Source organism: Falco biarmicus, chromosome 6, assembly GCF_023638135.1.
Source record: "Falco biarmicus isolate bFalBia1 chromosome 6, bFalBia1.pri, whole genome shotgun sequence".
In the NCBI taxonomy this organism is placed as follows: Eukaryota; Metazoa; Chordata; class Aves; order Falconiformes; family Falconidae; genus Falco; species Falco biarmicus.
Genome location: NC_079293.1, coordinates 12,726,473 through 12,749,491, shown reverse-complemented (window position 1 = coordinate 12,749,491; position 23,019 = coordinate 12,726,473). Strand labels below are relative to the sequence as shown.

The 23,019-nt window shown below is 36.5% G+C and overlaps 1 protein-coding gene across 7 annotated transcripts in view; it reads left to right on the top strand.

Annotated features, from left to right (window-relative positions):
* FAM135A (family with sequence similarity 135 member A) overlaps nucleotides 1-23,019 on the top strand; it is a 99,548-nt gene that overhangs the window by 60,651 nt on the left and 15,878 nt on the right. For 6 of the 7 annotated variants that reach the window (XM_056342795.1, XM_056342794.1, XM_056342798.1 and 3 more), the window contains 8 exons: nucleotides 1,016-1,065; nucleotides 2,717-2,872; nucleotides 8,958-9,031; nucleotides 9,333-9,487; nucleotides 9,749-12,065; nucleotides 14,121-14,281; nucleotides 15,981-16,072; nucleotides 18,124-18,221. In XM_056342795.1, the coding sequence (XP_056198770.1) occupies nucleotides 1,016-1,065; nucleotides 2,717-2,872; nucleotides 8,958-9,031; nucleotides 9,333-9,487; nucleotides 9,749-12,065; nucleotides 14,121-14,281; nucleotides 15,981-16,072; nucleotides 18,124-18,221 (3,103 nt within the window). The remainder of the gene's footprint in view (nucleotides 1-1,015; nucleotides 1,066-2,716; nucleotides 2,873-8,957; nucleotides 9,032-9,332; nucleotides 9,488-9,748; nucleotides 12,066-14,120; nucleotides 14,282-15,980; nucleotides 16,073-18,123; nucleotides 18,222-23,019) is intronic. The other variant, XM_056342796.1, reaches the window with a different exon arrangement.

Genomic DNA, 23,019 nt, shown 5'->3' with positions numbered 1-23,019 from the left:
TATCATTTGAAGACAGGCTGAGCAAACACACTGTTGCTGTTCTGTAACTATGGTCATTATCTGAATCATAAATTTATTAGTGTGGATTTCAAGGCATGGTTTTTTTGGTATATGTGTTCAAGAAACATTGTAGGGGTTTTTTTCCTTAATACTGTGTTTCAAAAATTAATTTCAATATAAATACTTGTTACAGACAAATTTAGGGTTTATAAATTGTTCTCTTGTTACTGGTACCTCAGATGTAGGAGGAGAACAAAACATAGTACTAAATTTTTATTTAATTGATCAGATTCCCTTAAGTAGACTAGGAATTATTAACAACATCTCACATGAAGGAATAAATGTTTTCTTTATAAGTCATTCGAGGTTCAGATCCGGATTAAGCCGCCATACCATGGAATATTGATTTGTTCTTAACATTGAGCTGTTGAGAGAAGGATCAATTAAAGAACAGTTTTATTTGCCTAAAATATAATTCCTCAGACAATTAAAGAATTGTATTTATGTTAATGTAGCTTGCAAATTAGGTAAATAATATACCTGTAGAAAAATGGTATTGGAATAAGGTATCTCTGGAAGATCTGAAGTAGAAGAGGAATTGTATTACCTTGGTTGTGAACAATGGCATTGCTGCTGAATAGCTGAGCAGCTCTCAGTGTATCATCTGCAAACTGTATCATCTAAATTACAGTATTTTCAAGTATAATTTTGAATGGAAAATTGGTATCCTTGACAAGGTATAAGTGATCATGATACTGAGTTGAAAACCTTTTTTTATTAATTATGTTCTGTCCTCAATCTCAGAAATTACTAAGAAATTATTTTAATGGGAGTTTATAATTTATTTAATTTATTTGATTTAAACTTGACTGTGGCACTTAATATGGCTTCAAGTTTTATGTCTTTGGTTCTTTTTTATCTTTTAAAATTGTTTAATTGTTTTGTGAGATAATTGGTTTTACTCTGCTACTTTAGAAAGTACATCCTTCATGGATATGTCCTCTCATCTTTCCAGAAAACATAGATGTTGAAGTTCGTCTTACTGAATTGTGTGAAGAAGTAAAGGTACTTCCCCCTCCCCATGTATTAAATAAGTGGAATAACTATAGAAGCAAAGAATGCTGATTTCATACAGTAGTTGGGAATAAACTGTTTGTTTCAGTGACAACATCCAGGATGTTTTTTGCCAACACTTATTTCAACTTTTCTTCATTCAAAGAGACATTGTCTGACTAATTCCAAAATTGAACTATTCATCTGGTGGCTTGGTGTGTCAGTAGTAGCCATGGTAGCTTTTGTATATCATGCAACTTAAGATTGTAGAAAGGTGGGTTACCTGTATTAAAATCACATTTGGAATTTTCTGCATTTATAATTTGCATTCTTTGTTTTTGATATCAAATTTGGTATCAAATAACAACGTTAGAAGATCAGGCAGTAGCGGTAGGTTGGACAAAAGCAGATTCTCCAAGCGATCCCCTCATCTGGAAGGACTTGCCCTGATCCTGGCTGCTTCTTTTTTCCCTACGTTCTCAAGGAAACACTGTCTACTTCAGATTGCTTAGTGTCTCCTCAACTTTCTCCTTAGTTAGAACCAGCCCCAGCTAATTTCCTTGTCATGGAGAAGTTTGAAGGACAGGTTTTAAAACTTTTGAAAGATGGTCCATGCTTTCCTGCTGAGTGGACCATGTGCCCAGCTTTTGAAGAACAGTAGGCTTACCTTTCATTAGTGGTTTAGTAGTATGATTGCAAGGAAACGTAATACTGGTTTTGAAAGGGTATCATTTGTATAACTGGAGACAAAGCCAGCACAGTTAGCTCTCTATAGGCAACTAATAATCTTGCTGAAGTATGTATTTTTTCCATTTTCTCCTTTCTGTTTTGTGCAGTTCTTGTCAAAAGTTGCTTTTATTTCCACTTTTGCCTGCTAAGTTGGTGTTTCAATATTTGCAATCCTTTTTTCTGTTTGCTCTTTCGCTAGAGTTGGGTCTTTACTATTTTTACTTTTTAAACCCTTTGCCTTGGTGCCTTATGTGCCTGCAATGAGTTTCCGAAAAACTATGTTTTTTTCTAAAATGGCAGGGAACATAAGTCTAGCAGGCAACAGTTGATAGGTGTGGGACTATGCCACAGGATTACAGTACATTGTTAAGAAAGAAAAACTTGTTTCACACTGAATTTGTCTTGGTGTGATCTGGTTCTAGGAAGCCTATACTGTAACACTGCTTCCTGATTATGCTTAAATTGTATATAGATATATAGCACCATATAAATGTTATTGTGAGTTGTGACTATTATGAAATGGAGATGCCTTTATTAAATTTTTACAATTGTATCAAAGTTGGACTAACATAGGAAGTGTTGATTTTCTGTTCTCTGATTCCTGTTCCTTTCATGCGCGCTGTATTTTTGCATATTAGAAAATACAACAGTTGCAACTCTGTTACTGTTGCCATAAATGGAATTGTTGCTTTAACTTAAGGTCAAAAGTCCTAATTCTAAACGGCAACTGGATACTATTTAATGCAACACAAAATAATCTGTTAGTGTCATAACATAGATTTATTAAATTCTGATACTTAGACAAAACAGTTCTCATTTGGAAGGTACTTTTTAAATTAAAATAGTCACTAAGATAAAGTACACTTTTTTTGATTGTTCTCTGTACATTATAGTCTCATCTGCTAATCACGTAAATATTTTTTCCTGACTTCAGAAAATGGAAAATCCTGATGAACTGGCAGAACTTATAAATATGAATCTTGCTCAGCTTTGCTCACTTCTAATGGCTCTCTGGGGGCAATTTCTGGAGGTCATTACCTTACAAGAGGATGTCATAGCATTGCTAGCACAAGAGCATCACACATTAAGAGTAAGTATTGGCTCTGGCATGTTTGTACTCTTACTGGGACACATTATTATGGAAATGTGTATCAAAATGAGATTCCAGATTCTAATTTTTCTAGTTTTATTGGGGAAAGTTAGTTGGAATCATGAAGGGAGCTGCTATATTGCATTTGTTAGCTTGTGTATCATGTTGTTAGAGCTTATTCTTGGAATATAATACATAAAATACATTATTTATGTTTAAGAACCAACTAGTTAATTCATCTTTTGAATAAGAAATGTAGTTCAGAAGGGAAATTGCCGTCTGGAATAAGATGCATTTCTGCAGAATGGTGTATTTTTCTGCAGGAGTCATGCCTAGTGCCCACCCTGCATTTTACTTCCTTACTGCATTTAGGTTACCTGCTTACATCATAAAAGAAAATGTACTTTTTCTCTGAATTCAGAATTTATAACATTCATAAGCTCTGAAAAGTCTCTTAAATGGGAATTCAAAAATGACAGGATGTATCGGAAATGATCTGGCGTGTAAGTATGTATGTATATGTATTAAAATATATGTAGCGAGTACCTACACACACAGTTGATCTGTGTGTGTGTATATGCATTTGCTGTGGGCTTCCTACACGCAGAACCACAGCAGTGCTGGTTCCCATAGTGAAATATTTTCAAGTGTGGACTGAAGGGTTACCCTTACCTTCTAATAACTACATTTTCCCCTCCTGTCTTTTGTGGCCAAGGATTTGAAGAAACCTAACATCTTAAAATTTTCAGAGAGTAAGATTTATTAAAAGAAAACCAAATAAACAATGACACCCACCGCCTCTACTCATCAAGCACACAGCTTGATCCTCAGCTGGCCTGGCATCTTTACTGTCTGACATCACAGTCTGTGTATTTATTTCACACACATTATAGAATAGGTTGTTTTTAAGAGATTTATCTGGAGGCACTTCTTGTACACCCATTTATGGAGAGCTTGTTAGAAGGTCTGGTTAATGAGAATACGTAAGTGCTTTGTAGTCCAAACCAAAGTCTTTTAAGGCTTTAGTTCTCAGAGGTTTGATTTGTCTTACCAGCATTTCTGTCACTTGCATCAAAACCCTTTCTGTTTTGGTTCTAGAAAACCTATGAAGGATACTTGGACTGTGCTTTTCTGTACAGACTTGATAAATCACAGTGTTTAATGTGTGTAGTGGAAATTACCTAGTCTGGAGAATAAATGGAATCTTTCAGAAAGAGCACAAGGCTTATTTTTTAGACTTGCTAGCCATAGAAAAGTGTGATCATTTTACTGGCTATCTATGAATCTTTCTTATCTTTCTGTGCTTTTTGTATAAATTCTGGAATCCTTCAAGTTAACTGGTGGAAGGTGTGAACTGAGAATACTGTTTCTTCTGCGCTTAATTCAATTAAATTTAACCTGCATTTGCATTCAACTGCTGGTATGTTAGTGTTTGTACAAGTATATATTTAATAAAACCAAAAGAAGTATTAATATTTTTATTTTTACTGCTCCATTATCTTAAAAGAAAGAAAAGATACTGCTAATTATTATGTATTTAGCTTCTTAAATATGGTTCTTTTTAAAATCTGCAATATAAGTCATTCTCTCTAACTCTCAAATGCCTTAATTATTGAATTTTACTGCAGTTATTTTGGACAGTATAAATCGAAGTAGTTAATTATAATATGTGAATTCAGATATTGCACATATTAATAGTATTTCTGTGATGGTTTGCAGTTTGCACAAAAATCAAATAGGAGTTCGCTTCCTCCCTCCTTAAAAAAAAAAAGTATCATTTGATTTCACGCTTGCATTTTTTCCCTTTTGAGTTGCTTTTACGCCCACTTCTTTTGTTATCTGTCACTACGCATAAATAAACTTTCCTAAATTGAGCTCCAAGGTGACCCTTCCTATAACTGAAAAAGCTGAACCTACTTTATTTTTGAAAGAAGAGGCTAATTGCTCTTTCTTATTGAGTCCTGCGGTTACTGGATACTCCATTATCTACCCAAACATCAAAGACTGAAAAGGAGATGCAGAACATGGGTAATCTTAAAATTGCCTTTTTATTTAGGGCCTGATAGCAAAGTGCAAGCAGGCTGACTCTTTAAGAATTGAATAATATGACATAAATAAGGAAATTTTACCTTAGCCAACTTGCAGAGAACCAGCAATGCGATGTTCCTTAATTTTACTAACACTAATTTGGAAATGTGACACTTGTTTTCTGTACTTCAAGATGTGAAGAGCTTGTGCAAATATTTTGCAAATATATATGTAAGAAACACAGCTCAACTAGGCTTCCCACATGGCAGTGGAGCAGGAGCCAGCAATCCATAAGTTCAGTAAACCTTTAAATTAGAAAAAGATGGTAAATTTTAACCTTGACTTTTCTAAGAGCATGCTTGGTTGTTGACTTTGGAACCTGTTCTGCAGTGCTTAGTATAATAATTTGTAATTTTTAATAATAATCTCTTGAAAATTTATATTCTGAGGGTTCATATAAGCTTCTTCTGGGAAACCAATAATGGTCGTGCTTCACTAGAGACGTTACCTGCACGTATCAGAATGATGCAGGCTTTCTGGTTACTGAATTTAATTGAGATTTGAGAGATGACCTACAAATTCTCCTCTTGAGAGAATATCTGTGCTTTCTGGAATAAGATTTTTGTACTATACAAAATTCTGCTCTTCAAAATAATCCTTTTAATTTTGGAAATTGATACTCTGATGTGTTCACGACTGGATGCAAAATCTCTTTTATTTACCTTTTAATCTCACAATATTTCCAGACTGTACCCTCCACAGGAAATTTTGTCCTGGGAAAGTTTAATATTAAACCGGGGATAAGTGAAGTCTTTTAGAGAGTCTTTAATCTGACTAGTTTAGATACTTGTGTTAAAATGCCCCTAGAATTGCCTGTTGTCTGTATTTGGCGACATGACTTTCACCATTTTTGCATAGATGCTTATAAAACGTATTTCTGCTGAAGTTCTGTTAGAAAATAAGGCTATTATACAATAAGTAAGTATTCAGAATTGTTATTTTAATAATTTATTTTACTTAAGTATTTAAATATCTAACTATTTTCAGATACTTTGACTATTAAGCACTATATAAAAAAAAACCAGGAACACTTCAGGTATACCGGAACATCCATCAACTACATTGTCACGCTCTTAAGGTTTACAACTGTGTTTTATTGAAAAAAACTGCCTAGACTATGGGGTTTTCTATTACAAAAAATTTGCACACAGCTAGTTCACCTCTTTGTTCTATAGTGACATCTTCTGGTAGGTCTGAACATGCTCTTCCAAAATGATTTCTTTCAGTTTGATTAGTCCTAAAGTATGAGAACTGTGAAAACTATCTCAGACTGCTACTTATAAATGTGCAGGAACTCAATATATTCCATGGCAGTTTTTCTATCTGATTTTTCCCTTCTCTTCTGTTTGCATTGGGAGGAGCATAAAAACCCATAATTTTGGGAAGTCTGTAGGGACTAGGAGTAGCAGATAGGATTTCCTCCTGCAAAGTCACTGTGGAGCTGGCACAAGTCTGTAGCACTTATGTCACTAGCACCAACTGATAGTCATTCTGGTTCTGCAGAGCCTCTTTAACACCATCCTAGAAAATGCCTCAGTCCTTCAATAAGTTAAAACACTGATTAAATATAATAAACTACTGTTAGTTTGCGTTTTTTTCCTATCCTTAATATTGATTTATGTGGGCTTTCAGAGCTTGCTTTCAGCTAGTTTATACCATGCTATTATGCTAAGAGCTTTCTTGAGCTGGTAATCAAATTTTCTTCAAAAGCACTGGAATTACTTAAACAATTACAAATGGAATGTACTGCAAACAAAATAAAAGCCTTCCTTTTCTGTTTGAGAGAGCGACAGAAGACAGAATCCTAAAGATCTGGTCTTCAGTTACTTTATGTGGTAAGGTGATTGCCTGCACCTAAGTTCAAAACTACCTTGCTTTCCTCCTGGGAAACAGCTTTATGCTCTTTTCTTGACTTCAACCACAGACATCTACAGATTGGGCAATATTCCTGTTACTATTTCATTTCCTATTACCTGATTGATTAGGAGCTTTCATTCATTTTAATTGCTTAGTTTAGAATGACAACCAGTCTACTCTTCCTGATCAGTTGTTTTAAAATCTAGTTTTTAACCTCTAAACTTGTCTGCAAGTCAGTTGTATAAGTCTTCTCCCTTTTCGGGGGGAAAGGTTGGGGATTAACTCTGACAAAATCATGTAGTTGGAAGGTAGATGTCTGTTTAGAAAAGCCAACTGGGAGAACTCAGAGGGGTACTTAGGAACACCGAGTCTAATCCCACATGCGTATGCGTAAACTCCTAACGTAATTTCTGAAGGAAAGCAGGTACATTTTTGTGTGTGTGTCTGGTCATTGCTGAGAGCAGAAGTTGCATTTACAAGAAAGTATCGAATTTAATGTTTTCCTTTTACTTCAAAACATTTTCCATGACTTTTCACAGATGATGATATGACTGAAATTAATTTCATATACAGTAAATTGAATTATGGAAGGTTGGGACAGGACTTTCAGCTTCTAGTGCAGGTTAGAGATTGGGGGTTTAATGTTGGGGTTTTTTCCTTAAGCACCTTGGAGCGATTCTTTTCCAGTTTTTCTTTTGTTAAAAGAACAAAGAGGGAAAAGTAGGAGCTACAGAACATAAAACTTCATCTAAATGGTACTCTCTAAATGTGTACTGGGCAGTTTATCAGAAGGGAGAACTAACTAACCTGCAAGTTCTTATCTCTGAACAAAGTTAACGTGGCCCTGGGAACCTGATGGTCAGCAATTATTGCACAGGATTTCCCTAGTGCCATGTCTGTGCCTGGGGTGGATGTGGATGCAGGCCACAGCTCTGAGTGAAGTGCAAGAGCTGAGGTAACTGAACTAGGTCTGATGCCTGCTCCACCAAATACACTGCAAACTTGCACGGTCTGTTTGGGAAGTTAGGTAACTTAAAGAGGAAGACCCAGAGAATATTGAAGAAATGAAGGAGTAGGGGGCCAGGAAGTGGTTGGTAAATAAATGATTGATTAATTAGACTACCTACATAGGTGGTTCTCTAAGTGGCATATAAATCTTGTTTTGATACAAACAAGTTGATATTTGTGCTCGAGTTAATGTACAAATAGTTGCCAACAACCACTGAACAGCGCATACATTTTTTATGTATGTCTTGTTACAACAAGCAAGACATTGAATTGCTTTTTTTTTGATGCAGATAATTGGGCAGTTGGAAAAATAAAAGTTCTAAAAATGCATCTAGATTGGATTAATAGTTTTACGTAATACTGGAAATGTGAGAAATCTCATCTTGCAAAACCTTAACTTTGGGGTTTCTAGATACTGTATTTTCGATACATTGATTATGTTTTTATTTGTATTAAATTGCTGTATAATTAACACTATTTCCACATCACATATTTGACGATAAAAAAAATATGCTTCCCTATGTTTTTATAAAATACCCTTTTAATATTGAATGCTTTTCAGGAATACAATTATCTTGAATTCAGTGCTTGTAATTAGCATACATTTTGTTATTGTCCTTGTCATTTGCCGTGTCTTTACAAAAAAAAAAAAAAATTTTGCACAGTAATTTTCTGTGGGCTATACAGTATTCATGGAAAGCTTGAAACACATACTTCTCTGTATTTTGAGACTGCAGACTATCTAATAGGTTTCTGATTCTGAAGGTAAACCTCGAGCACATTTAGAAGTGTCCAGTAATTTCCTTTCTTATTGAAACTTCTTGTAATATTTTTTTGTGTTATTTTTTCAGGTGAGCCTGATTTGAATGGTTGATTTCTTGGTAATCAAGTTTTCAGCATGCAGTTGAATCTATTACCCTTAGTCATCCAGTGCACAAATTAAAATTCTCAATTCAGTCAGTAGTCTTGTCTTTGGCATCCTCTTCCCTCCCACTCCAACTGAACATTTGAAAAAAAAGTAACTGTCTATATAATACATACAAGTTAATACATTGCTGTGTAGGAATGCTGGTGGATTTTCAAAAATAGTATGTAATATAAAATAAACTCTTGGCTAATTTGGATCTTGCAGGTGCGCAGATTTGCAGAAGCATTCTTTTGTCTTGAGCATCCTAGGCAAGCTGCCCTTGCCTATCAAGAACTTCAGTGAGTAGCTTTTTGAAGTGCACAGTATGTAGCATGTAATACTATTATTCTGTAGTTTGTTGTGTAGAAGTAGTCTTGCAAAAATACTTCCATAACAAGTTCAAGAGAAACCTATGTTCTAAATATAGATTTGAAGTTTTTTAATGAAAGTTATATAAGAAGTTATTAAATAATTAGTAAATAACTATTAAAGCTATTAACTAATTAGTAGAAAAGTTTCTATTAAAGTGAATTAAACTACTGTTAATGTAAAAATAAATAGTTCTGTTGTATTCACGTAGGACTGCTTCCTTTTTTTCAGTGCTCAAAGTCATCTACAGATGTGTGCAGCTATCAAAAATACTTCTTTCTGCAGTTCTCTTCCACCCCTCCCTATTGAATGCAGTGAACTAGATGGAGATATGAACTCCTTGCCTATAATCTTTGAAGATCGATATTTAGATTCAATTACTGAAGGTAAACACACCTCACAGTGCAGTTTTCTTTTTGAAGAAATGAGAAAAAATTATGTAAACCCTGAGTATTTTTCTCTACATTTCTTGCTGGCTTTAAAGGAGTATATTTATTTGCTAGGAAACATTTCTTTAGTTTGACTTTTGAGGATGTGCAAAGTTTTGTAATTACTGGTGTTTCATAGTTTCAGTTACCTGCATAATCTTGTTATAAACAATCCTTTTTCTTTCTTCCCCCCCTCCCTCTTGCTTTTTTGGGTAAAAGATCTGGATGTACCCTGGTTGGTAGTTCAAAGTCTTCCAAGGTCAGAGTCCAATAAACTTGATAAATTTGAAGCTGAAGAAGGTTTTGTAGCTGGTTTTACTAGCCCAGAACTGAAAATAAGACCTGCAGGTGCCTCCAACCTTTGGCATTCAGAAAGTGAAAAGATGCTGACAAAAACTTTGAAAGGGAAAAATGAAGATGCAAATAAATCCAAAGTTAAGGTTACTAAGCTCATGAAAACAATGAAACCTGAAAATACAAAAAAAGTTGTGAAACAGAACTCCAAGGACTCAGTGGTCTTAGTAGGCTACAAATGTTTGAAAAGTGCAGCACTGGAAGATACCTCTAGAAGCTCTGAAGGCAGGCCTTCATACAATGCTAATGAGGGGCTGGACCCTACATTAGATGGATTTCCTTGTGATACAAAGACCTGCACCAGGCAAGTAAGTCAAAGAGAACTTCCATTTTTGCCATCTGGAACTGAGGAAAAGACTGCCAAGATTGAAGGTATCCAACCAGGTCCGGGTAGCCCTGTGCATTGTGAAAATTTGGCTATTTTTGGTAGACTTACTATCTCCCAGACAGGTTCTGGAGCTATACAAGCAGATAGTGCTCTAAAACCCAGAGGTACACTTGAAGGTTGTCATGGAAGTCAACCACCTGCCTCAGGAGTCAGGACAATTGAGGTCAAACCAAGTAGTAGGAATCCCTATGAAGGGGAGAAAGTAACTGTTCACATCGGGTCATGGGCTGAGTTTCCGCAAGATGGAGCGCCAAGAGAGGATTTGCAGACACCCAATATTCAGTCTTCAGAATCTGGAAATAAATTGAGTTCAGGAGAACATGAACCAGTGCTTGAAAAGGAGGATGTCCACGAAAGAAACTTCCGACAAACCAGTGACATCTTGACAAAAATGAGAAGCAATCAGCCTACTCTTTCTACAAAAGAAAGTCAACTTTCTGCAAGTGGAGACATGACTAAATTACCAGATGTTAGCGTGACATATGCCTCTTCTAGGTTTTCAGATTCGGGTGTAGAAAGTGAACCAAGTTCTTTTGCAACTCACCCCAACCCCGATCAGGTTTTTGAAAATGTTCAAGGGCAAAGTGCATACAATGGTGAGAGAGTATTTCCTCAGCTTTTACTAAAACCAGACTGTGCTATAAAAAACACAATAGAAAGCCATTGTACTGAGAGTACCAGTGCTGTAAGTGAAATACAGTCATCGCTGACATCCATAAATTCTCTGCCTTCAGATGATGATGAGCTGTCACCTGATGAGAATTCAAAGATATCTGTTGTACCTGAATGCCAGCTAAGTGACAGTAAAACAGTGCTGGATCTTGGAGCAATTGACTTGCCAAAATGTGATGACAGTAAAAAATCAAACACCAATTTGCAGCAACCGTGTGTTGTATTTTCAGGGTACTCAGATAGCAAAACTCTGTCTTTACATTCCTCACTCTCAGGAACAAAAGATCTTTTACACTTAGTTGTTTCAGGTGAGGATACGTCTACTGATGTGAAAAATTACAGCCCACAGGCAGACCTTGGCACAACCTGTGAGGACTCTCAGGACCTTGAAAGGCATCTTAACATTGCAGAAGAAACAGTTAAATTGCATTTGGAAATTACTTGTATGGGTGAGCCATGTGTTGTTTCAGGTTCTTCATCTGTAGATGCAGTGTATGAAGTTGAAAAAACAAATGAAGGAAAACATAACGAGCCTTTAGAACTAAAGGAGACAACTGAAGAACTGTCAGTAGCGAAAAGTGAAACTGGTACAGATAATCCTTCTCCAACCAGTAGTACTGACATGGTAAAGCAAGGGCTTGTTGAAAACTATTTTGGCTCTCGAAGCAGCACAGATATTTCAGATATTTGGCCTATGGACAACAGCAATCCTGTTAGCCCTCAAAAGGAAACATATGAAAAACAAATTATTTGCTCTTCCCAACAAGACGAGGAAGAGGAGGATGATCAGGAAATGATTGAAAACGGGTATTATGAAGAAACAGACTATAGTATATTAGATGGAGCTTCCAGTGCTGACCAGGATCATGGCTCAGCAGAAGAAAGAGCCCTGAAATCTGAAAGGATTGATAGTGGGCATCTGCGAGACGGGATGACTGTGCCTCCTGTCTGTACGCCTGGTTGTCTGTCGTTTCCTTCTTCTCTGAGAGACTCTCCTTGCAATGTTATCTGTTCTTCAAGGAATAAATCTGATGCAATTACGCAACAGCCAGGCAGCACATCCTACAGCTCAGCTTCATCTGTTTCCTGGTATGAAAGCTCCCCAAAACCTCAAATGTTAGCGTAAGTGGTTGTTTTAAAACAAAACTTTTTACTTTTAGAAATGATGTTGATATATAAAAGGGGAAAAGAAGTGTGGTTATGCTCTAGGGTGCCCCCAGGACTGTGGCTTGTGGATTCTGCATGCTCAAGTAGCATCGCATTTTAGATGTTCATATAGAAAGTGTGTTAGTACTGAATTCCTTTGATCAGTTATCTTGTAATTTCTTGTGGTTCAACAAACTTCAAGCAAAACACGATGTTTTTATTTTGTTGCTTTAGTATGTTCCTTTTTAAAAATAGGACAATTTGGCTGAAAAGTGATGTTGTAATGGTTACTGAGCATAAAAATGGTGTTTTATGAAATGGAAGCTGTTAAAATAGCAAGCATAGGAAAATATGCTTTGAGTTTAAAAACAAAAACATTCTGTAACTGGTTGTCCATCAAATTAGTTAAGTGAAGCAAATGTGCGATGCAAGCCAAGTTGAGGGCCTTATTTTTAAATCTTAACTTCAAATACCCAAAATGTAACACCTTGGAGACCATAGTGCTTTAAATTACATTGCAATTTGGATACCAGGAAAGCCAAATTTAGAGCAACATCAGGGATCCCAGATGGTACCTCCTCTTGCTGTAAACATAGGAGTTTCCCTGATAACCCCCTGCTGCTAACTGAGCATGGGAAGCAGCAGCCTAATGTGTTGCATTGGAAGTAAAACTTGCTATCAGAAAGAAGAAATCTTGGAAGAGAGGTAGAAACAAGGAGAACGCTAAGCAGGCAGAGGAGACAAAGGACCAGATAGTTTGTGGTAAGCAGCTGAAAACAGAAAGAAGGATTGAATTGTGGTGGAGGAAAGCAGGTTAGAAGTGGACAGAAAAGTAGCTTCTGAAATACTGGAGGGTATACTGGCATGCAATGGGAGGAATGAAAAGCAGAGGGTATTTAGGGTGTTTTGTAACAATAAAAGAGGCAACTAGGCATAAAATCAAGGTTTGGCCTTGGGGAAAGTAGAGTCTCCCAGTGTGTGAGATAACTGGGGACTGGATAATTCCAGAGGATGTGATCTGCTCCGCAGAGAACCAGCCTTGGTATTTTCTTTGCAGAAAACATGCCTTGAGTACAAACGAAGTAACTTCTGCTGCAGAGCAGTCAGACCAACTGCTTGCAGTAGTTTCTGTTTAGGCTGACTTCACTGAGGCTTGATCCTGCCAGTTAGTGAGGAATGGGCTAAAGATAAAGCTGGGAAACAGAACAAAAAGTGGAATGGGAGGAAAACAGTGAGCAGGTGGAAGAGGACAGGATACAGCATGACACTGTGAGGGATTATATAGAATATGTGATAGAGGGGAAGAAGCATAAGGAAGCATAAAGCTTGAAGTGCTACAGGGAAACTGATACGTAATTAATTAGGTAAGAAGGTCATGCAAAAATCTGAGGGAAGGGGAAGAAAGGGAGGAATACAGGGAATTCCTAGCATGTGGGGAGTTCAGCTGTTAGAAACCGTGTCTTGTATGCCTTCATATAACATGTAAAAGATCAGAGGTCTGGATCTGGCTGCTTCTGAAGCAATTATCAGTTATTCAGCCTACCAGAGGGATTTTCTGGTGAACAATTACAGCACTGGCTCCAGCGCTCTGCTGACCTAGGAAATAGATTTAAATTTGGCAAGAGTTATCAAAAGTCAGTGGAAGTCTTTACATTGACTTCTAGTTGGTTATAATTCCTGTAATTTTGTTATTGCATTTAAACAAAGCTGTTGCTTGCTCAAGAGCAGAACCAGAATCTTCAGTGGTTTCAGAAACACTTCAGAGTTTGCAGAGATGTTCAAAGGAGAAGACAGTAGAGCCTGGGATATGGATTTTGTTACAGAGGAAAAGGGGCTGTAGGAAGCTACAATAAAAATATTTTGAGGAACTGGCTTCTTTTGTGAAGTTGGTAATTTGATAAATATATTTTCTTTCATGTCAATTACATAGAAGATAAAGTAAAAAGACAGTAGAAAACTGTATCCTAGGAGACCCTATATTTGTCTGGCAACAGTAAATGTTGTTTTGTCATAAATACGATTTTGTTCCAGTTTCCTACAGGCTAAAGAAGAATTGAAGCAACTTAAACTTCCTGGATTTATGTATAGCGATGTTTTCAAACTGGCTTCTTCGATACCTTATTTCAGTATGGAAGAGGATGACTGTTCAGAAGAAGGAATACATCTTATAGTCTGTGTCCATGGCCTAGATGGTACGCTGGGAAATGTGATACTGAAATGAGATAGCAGTCCAGAGTACTGGTCAGGTTTAGCTTTTGTCATTTGAACTCTTAACTGAACACTTTGAAATAGATTCACTGGAGGGAAATGGGAATATGACATAGTACTGCTGCATCTGACAGCACATTCCATAGAATCGTTTAAATTAGGAATTCCATGTAACATTTGTCTTTAGTAAAACTTTCATGCACATAAACCCGTTTCATGGCATAGTTCACACTAGATACATCTTCCAGTTTTTCACATCATACAGGTATGTGTCTGTGTTGTGGTAATAGAGTGGAGTTACTAACAAAACACTTTTGTTCAGAATTTTCAATGTTACATTGTCAAGGAAAGTAAAATATATGTATATTGTTAGGAAAAAACAGTACATAAAATACAGTCAAGTGTTTACAAAGTTTTAAAAGTTTAGATTGCTGAATCACAGAATGGTTGAGGTTGGAAGGGGTCTCTGCAGATTGCCTAGTTCAACTCCCCTGCTCAAAGCAGGGTCAATTACAGCAGGTGCCCAGGACCCAGACCAGCTGGGGTTTGGAATATTTCCAAGGATGAAGACTCTACAGTAGTAGAAATGAGAAAATCTCTTGCTAATTGAAAGGATTAGAAAGTTTAAATAGCTTGAATGTATTTACCTGCTTTTAGTTCAAAGCATTTGCACATACTAAAGAATAATATCCCCTCTAGTTAAGGTATTCATAGCTTTGTGCCATCAATGTTTTTGTCTTTTTTTGAGATGCTTCTTAAATTAACAATGTAAGGAAACACAAGAGGGCAGTAGGATAGAATATTGGACTGGACCAACACTGCACAGCTGCCTTGTTGATTTTTCAAATTCCTAATTATTTTTTTTCTTTCTTTCTTCCTCTGGGCAGAAAGTAGCCTTTCCACATCTAAAACAGAACTCCTTCTTACTAGTGCAGATGTTCAAGTGCTGTTGCATGGCTGGAATTGACACAAATGTTAACTTGGCCAAAAAAACTGTTGTTAAAAAAGCATGTCTTTGAAGCCTTAGAAGAATCCCTATAGTTAGAATTTTCTTATGAAATGGCGATTCATAGAAGTTCTTTCTTATTAATAACAGATTTAAATAAAAATCTTACACTCTAATTAAGGCAGAAAGGGTACTCTTTCTTCAAAAGCTTATGTGATCACTGATGTAGAAAAATATTCAGAATGCTAGTTAAACTAGCATTTGTTGTCTTGGGTACCAGTCTAAATGTGTCTTTATCTGCTAACAGTCCACTCTGCCTTTTTATTCTATGAAAATGTTGACAATTTGCCCGTATTCCTTACTCCTTCACTGAATGCTTTAAGCTAGCTCTGAGTTCTTTAATTGACTTTTATCAAAATAATTAGGTTTTCAAGAACGTAATGTTCACAGTGCTATGCATCTGTTGGATGCTAAGACAAAATCAAATATGACTTCCTAAATCCTTGCATTTTTAAAACAGTGTCTGCATTGAATGTCATTTTTTATAGACCATTTTGTCACTGCATTTGGCATTGCAGTTTATCTTCCTGAGTCTTACTGAATTTTAATTAGGGCTAAGAATATCGTTAGCTGTATTTAAGTATAAAATTGTGCCAGAGGTTCTTTTGAGTATTCCAAGTGCTTTTATTGCAAGTTAACTTTGCGGTATCTAATACTTGATTGTTTTTCTTTTTAAGGTAACAGCGCGGATCTGAGATTAGTGAAGACTTACATTGAGCTAGGGCTGCCTGGAGGGAGAATAGATTTTCTTATGTCCGAAAGGAATCAGGTATTTGCCAACAAAAAAAGAATTTATGGAAAGCAATAAGCAGTGTACATCTTCAGACATGTTTATTTAATGGCAGTATCGTGTTGCAGTTTACCATATTTTGTATATTTTTACTGTGTTCTTGTGGAGTCCATAATTTGATCTGTGGCTTGCGTTAAAGTAATTACAAAACCTAGTATGATAGTGAAGGTAAATACATAAGGACTAACATTTGTCGCTGCCATTTCCTTGTATGTACTAATATCTCCTAAGTTCTCAGCATAATCAGTTAGGATTGTAGATAAAGTACCCTCAATATTAATGGTAAAAATGGTGATAGTGAAAACTGGTATGGCAAGAAGGGAGAAGTGTTATTTCAGAGGATCTGAGAAATACGAAATACCTGTCTCTTGTTCCTTTGTCAGTGTACTGTGAGATTCACATCATGACACTGAACTAATATCAAATTAGTTCGTGTTGCACATTTGTGAATTTTATTATTTTCACATGAAGTAAACTTGGCAAAGCTCAGAAGACAATTTTTTACATTTTTTTGTGTGTTACAAACTGTATTAGACATACTTCCAGGATGAATTAGAACAAAGAGTCTTCAGTGGCTCAAACAAAAGGTTCATTTAGCAAAGCAGTGGTTTTCTGGTGATAGCTGCTGGGATGCTTTGCGGAACAGGCTGGACAGGCACCAAGCCATGCTTTCTCTTCTCTAGCCTTGTAGGTTTTGGCAGTCAGCAGTTCTGAAACTTTCTGATTTGGGAATTCCATTGAGACCACTGAGTCTAATAGCTACTGGCGGACTTTGCTCCTTAATGTTGGCTGATTTTTTTTGAATGTTTTTACTTCCAGTTTCCATAGCACACAGCTGAGATTGATTCTACGGTTCATATGCATTACTAATTCAGTTGTAAAGACGGAAATTTAAACAAATCTTCCAGCTTGTTTTGGGAAAAAAATGGTCAATAATCATTACCTATTTCCCATTTCAGTTAATTATTTTATAAAAAAGTATAATTTCTCCTATCAGGAGGCAATTGAAGAGACTGACTTAGTCCATTCAGTATTTCTCAGGATCACATGTGAAACAGTTTCTGGTCATTCATGTTATCCTTCCCTGCCTGCTTTCAAACTTCTTGTCATTTAAAATAGGATGATCAGAATTAGGGCATTTAAGATGCTTGTGCACTATGGACTTACGAAATGCTGTATTGATATTTTCTGTTCTTTCCTTGCTTTCCTAACATAGCTGATTATATAGAACACAGATGTGTAGAATGTTTGCATATATATTTAGGGCTAGTTTTCCCTATGTAACATTGTTTTGCCTTTCTTGCCGTTTTATCACCCAGGCATGCAGTACTGTAAGTCTCTTCTGAAATTCTGGTCGGTTCTAGATTTGAGTATCCTAGATATTTGGTTTTATCTACAAACTCCAACATCTCATCTCCTCCTTCCTTTTCCCAGATCATTTATGAGTATGTTGAGCACTACAGAGTTTAGCACAGAACCTTTGGAACTTGTGTTGAGAAGTTTTAGGCAGCCTTTGCTTACCTTTTTTTTTTGATTTCTTACTGCCAGTCATTGTAGAGAATCAGCTATGAACTGGGAATAAGGCTTTAAGGATTTGTTTTGTTTTGAATAAACAGTACTAATGTAGACTCTTTCTGCTGTTGCAGTAATTGTCTTATTTCTATTTCATGGGTAGTGTGATTCAGTTCTAAATATGCAGTTTGACCTTCTGTTTCACTACAGATAAGATTATGTGTAGGGGAAGGCTTAGAAAGAAGTAAGGCTGGGTGTCTAATGTTAAGATTTGGTTTGGTGTATTAGAAGAAAGTAGTCTTAGAGTAAAATGTGTATCACATTATTCCATGTTACAAGGAAAAAAACTTGGAAAAAATTAAAATTACTAGCTGTAGTGTTTGTTTTCAAAGTTAATATGCTTTTATTTGTGTGCTGTTGATCAAAACACGGGGGAATAAGAATTCAGACTGAATGCAGAATGTATATTGCTGCATTAGAAAATACAGTTATTATTTTTTATTTCTTTTATTTTACAGAATGATACCTTTGCTGATTTTGATTCCATGACAGATCGCCTTTTAGATGAAATTATACAGTATATACAAATTTATAATCTAACCCTTTCAAAAATCAGGTAATATCTGTTCTATACTATTTATAGAAATAAACTTAAAACTAGAGCCCTGTGTTGTTCTGAACTGTGATGCTCAGGAGCCGGCCAAAAGAGAGACGGGAAAGTGGGAAAGAGAAATTCAGGGAGGGGGAGGAACAGGGGAAAGGAGGACAAAGGAGAGAGAGGGAATTCCCAGCTGAAAGAAGACTGAACAGTGCTGTAAGCTGACCTAGTCCTGTTGGTGGCTTTAGGGCAGAGTTCAGTATTGCATTTAAGGAGCTGCTGTCCTGTCCTTCCTCAGATCCTGCATGGTAGGGTTCTGCAGAAAATCAGATGATACTTTGAGAAAGTAGAAGGAAACTGTAATAGTGCTATGTCAAGAAAAAAAAAATAGTTTTCTTCTGATTTTGTAGTCTCTTCACCAAGCATGACGTAGCAGACTGTCTACCTTGCCATTCCTACAGGGAAATTCGCTTATCTGGGATGTTGAAGGACGGCTGTGTGAAAAGAAATACTCCATCATTTTGATGTTTTCTGATTGTTTCATCTGCTAAAAAGCATCTTTTACATCTTAATAGAAGGCTTACTCCAGTCTCTGCATTCCTCTTTTCTTTTCCAGTTACTTCCAGGGAATACCTGTTCCATTTATTTTCTCAAAGGAGGGTACACCATTTTGGGCAGACTACCTTACGAACCCAACCGTGTTGCTGGAGTTAGCTCATTGATAGATGAAAGGAGCAAATTCAAGCCTGACTTCTTTTGTTTAGGCATACTCAAATTGTACATCTGGAGAGGTTTTTGACTTGCTGCTCACATGCATTTGGTTTCTGTATACCCATGTGCTTGGTAGGCCTTATTCGGCTAGGCAAAACATCTAACATGTTTAAACATAATTTCACTTTTTAAACAAATGTTTCTGTTTTCAGATAGGCAAGATCTGACATGGTTAATTTCATCTAAATCAATGACTTAAAAAGCACTGTGTGATCGTATTTGTATTATGCAGACTGCATGTTAGCACCCTCCCTACGGGAGAGGAGAGTTCTGTAACCCACCAGCACACGCTGGTATCTTCCCTCCCATGCTGTGGTCTGAAGGCTGTAATGAACAAACCCACCCAGTTACCTTCTTGTTCGTACCTGAGAATTGAGTTCTTGTTTGCTTTTGGTTTGCTTCTCTCATGAAACTCTCAATTTGTAAATATTTTTTCAGTTTTATTTATTACTTGTCACTTGAAAGAAAACAGAAATTACCAATTTTTATTTTAGTTTCCTTTTCGAAGTGTGTACTTGTCTTTGGCCCTGCAAAGCAGAAGTGTCTCATCTCTCAACTTTAGTTTTTCTTATGAGAAAGTTAAACCTATGAGCAAATTCTGCAGCTGTTTCCTGGTAGTTATGTGAGGGAAATTTCAGAAAGAAATGTGCTTAGATGCAAGTCCTTGAAGGAATGAACCAGAAAGCCCAGGAAAGTACTGTTGAGAAATCCTCTGTTGAAGTAGCTGATGCATTCCTACCTCTTTTTGGCTGTCCCACTGTAAAGAAAGTGGACTTTGTGCTAGTTAGCCATGCTGTCCTGAACGATGCTATTTCTCCTCATAAAATCTCCCTGTCTGCTAAAGGAAGTGTTCTCTGTACAGATGCTGCTCAATAGCTGAGTCAAATTAGAAATCGGTCTCCCGACCTATAATGATTCTGTATGGCAAAAAACCTGACATCACTGTGTGTTTGAAATACCTGTTCAGTCTCTCTTTTACACTGAAAGTCTTGTTACAGGCAAAAGAGAACACACTTCTTATGCAGAGCTAAGAATCTATTATTAGTCCAGTTAGTCTTTTAATAGTCTCATTAAAAATGCAGCAAAAAGTTACTATTGGTCTAGTTATAGTACTACCAAAATTCATAGTCCAAATTAATGCAGAAAAGTCGCCTTACTCAATCTTAAAGGTCTTTTCCAACCAAAATGATTCTATGACTCTGTGATTATTAATATGACTAAAGTTGCTATACAGAAACTTTCTAAGTATCTTTTCTCAGGTGGTAGGCTCCTCTTCCAGCAGCTGTCTGGATCCTAAGTTCGGTAGTTTCTGTCTTCCCAAAGCAGTGGGATGTTAACATCCTGGGGCTTCAGTGTAAGGAGAACGATGCTCACAGTGGCGGTTTTGCCTCCTTGGCCTTGGATCTGCCTGGATTTATTTTCATATTTCCGTATTTTCAGTCTGCCCACATGTTCTTTCTTTAGTTTCCCATATACTCTCCCCACCCCCCTTCTCTGTTATCCCCAATACTGGCTTTCTTTCCTGAGTTGTAAGATTTTGCTTCTGTAGTGACCGTTAATAGACCATTGGGGACCTCTGGCATATGATACCTGTCTGGACTCTTCCATACGACACTGTATTCTAGTGACACACAGTTCAAACCACACTGAATAACTACTGGTTATTAATAGAAACTATAGTGAAAGTAAAGTGGCTTTAGACAGCCTGAGTTGTTACTTCACTGCCAGATGATTGTTGTCACGCTAAAACAAACTAAAATCAGCTCAGGCCAAGACAAGTCAAGGGAAGTTCTGAGTTACTGTGCTGTCAAATGTCGTGTCTTCAGATAATGACAAAATCCTATTTACCGTGCTACATTCTTGTCCTGATGTAAGAAGAGGAGGCACTCCGTGTACCGTCAGAACCCAGGGCCATACTATAGCGTCAGCCTCAGTGAACCAACAATTTTGGTAGTGCCAAAGCTAAACCAGTTATTGCACCAGTACACTATTCGACATGTGCATTGATCTCTGAACAAAATCTTCATGCTCACTACAGGTGTGCAGCAGGCATGAACTGGAAGCTCGATTCAAACCAACAGCAGTTTGTCTTATAAAACAACTGAATCATGAATAGTTCAGGTTGAGGGGACCTCTAAGGGGTCATCTGGACCAGTCCCACCTTCAAAGTTAATGTGACTTTGAAGCAAGTGAAATTGCTTGCTCATACCCATTCAAGTTTTGAGTAAATGTGAGGATGGAAGCACTTCCAGGACATCGCATAGTTAGCAAGTAAACCACATGCTCTTACAGTGTCATTTCAGAAACTGTTTTCCTCATTCAGGTCTTACATAAATTTCTGATGACCTGTATTGGATGTTAACCTCAGTTGGATTATTCAGCTTGTCATCCTCTTTCCTAAGTAACATTGGCTCACAGGAAGAGAAAACAATTTTTTAATGCTATGCATATATTAAATTAAAACAGTTGTTCATTGTTTCAGCACCTTTTTGATTATGGCTTTTGATAGACTTTTTTCTTCCATGAATTTTTATAGTTGGACAGGACTTGTCATTTGTTAGCACAGAATAATGAGGTTTTACCTCTTCTAATTTTCTAATTTAATGATCTGAATTGGTAGACTTGTGCCATAAATGCATATAAATACTCCAGTATAATTCTGTTACTTCAGTGTGTTGAGTTAGTGATAGTTTGTATTCAGAAGACAGTAATATTGCCACCTACTGTTCAGAAATACATGGGCTTTGCAGAGCATCCCACGGTTGCAGGTATTTGAAACGACAAATAGAATTGGCTACATTTTTGTCTACACTTTGAAATCCCTTTTTGAAGGGTTTTCCTTTTCATCCCTTTTCTTTTTTGATTTGAGCAAATCCTTAAACCTTTCTCTCTTAGAAAATAAAGGCTTATTATGTGTTCACCTAAATATCTAAATTTTAACCCAATATATTACTGTAACCTTTCTTATTTTTCTAAGTCTTTCCAAATTAAGAACAAGTGTTTAATCTTTGAGGTACATTCACATAGCCGGTTGGGAGCAGCTTTTTTTTTCCTAAATGGATCTTTGATTTTTCTGGAGTTTTGGTTTAGGTTTGCCCATATTCTTCGGTATGATAGGATCGATTGATGGATCACTGGATTTTTTTTCCAGTGACAAAATTGTCTTTTGCTATGGTACAATAGAAATAGTTTCTCATCCCTTTATGGCATTTAGTAAATAGTGGATGAACTGTCAAGAAAACATCTCTGCTAATGTTCACATCATCTTTAGAAAATAAGCTCTTCTATTCAAGAGCAGTTATGTCATGGAGGTCATTTTCAGGATAAACTCAAATTCTGTGGACATTTTCTTGTTCCTAAAGAAACTTAAGGTTTTGTTTTTCTTGTGTGGACTTTATGATGGATTCTGAGAGAATAGTTTTAAATTTTAGTATTCAAGAGAGTCAGCAGTTCAGTATTTTGCAAACGTGCTGCTGTTGTGCTGACAGCACAGAGGATACATACCTTTCATTTCTAAATTAGTTAGGCAAGTATAGCAAGCTGTAGCAAAGAATTTCTGATACTGTAGCAATTCTGAAAATCTGATAGTAAAAGCGAACGGGAAGAATATACCTATATGCTTAAACTGTATATTTAGTAAGGAACAACTTGCCTATTGTGTCATAGAAATGTATAATTATGTCAGAGTTTAGGAGTTCAGGAGTGGCCCTGCCATTCTATAACTTAATGTTTGAATTTTTTCATTTACCTTTAAATTGGAATTTTCAGAGTCAATAATTCTTGCTTGGGAAGCAATTAAACAGTCAAGTAATTTTTTTGTGCTGCATTTTACACCGATATTACTGGTAGCTTGGTTTTAGCTATTTTTGTTGATGAATGTAGTGATACGGAGCAAACGGGAAGGATGATCTTACAGGTATATTGTGGCGCAGACACGATCCAGCCGTGGCAGTTCTATTGTATATTTTTGGACGGTTGTCTGTTCTCTCCATGTCTTGAAATTACATTTGAAAACAGGAAGGCATTTTTTCCTTTGAATTTTGTG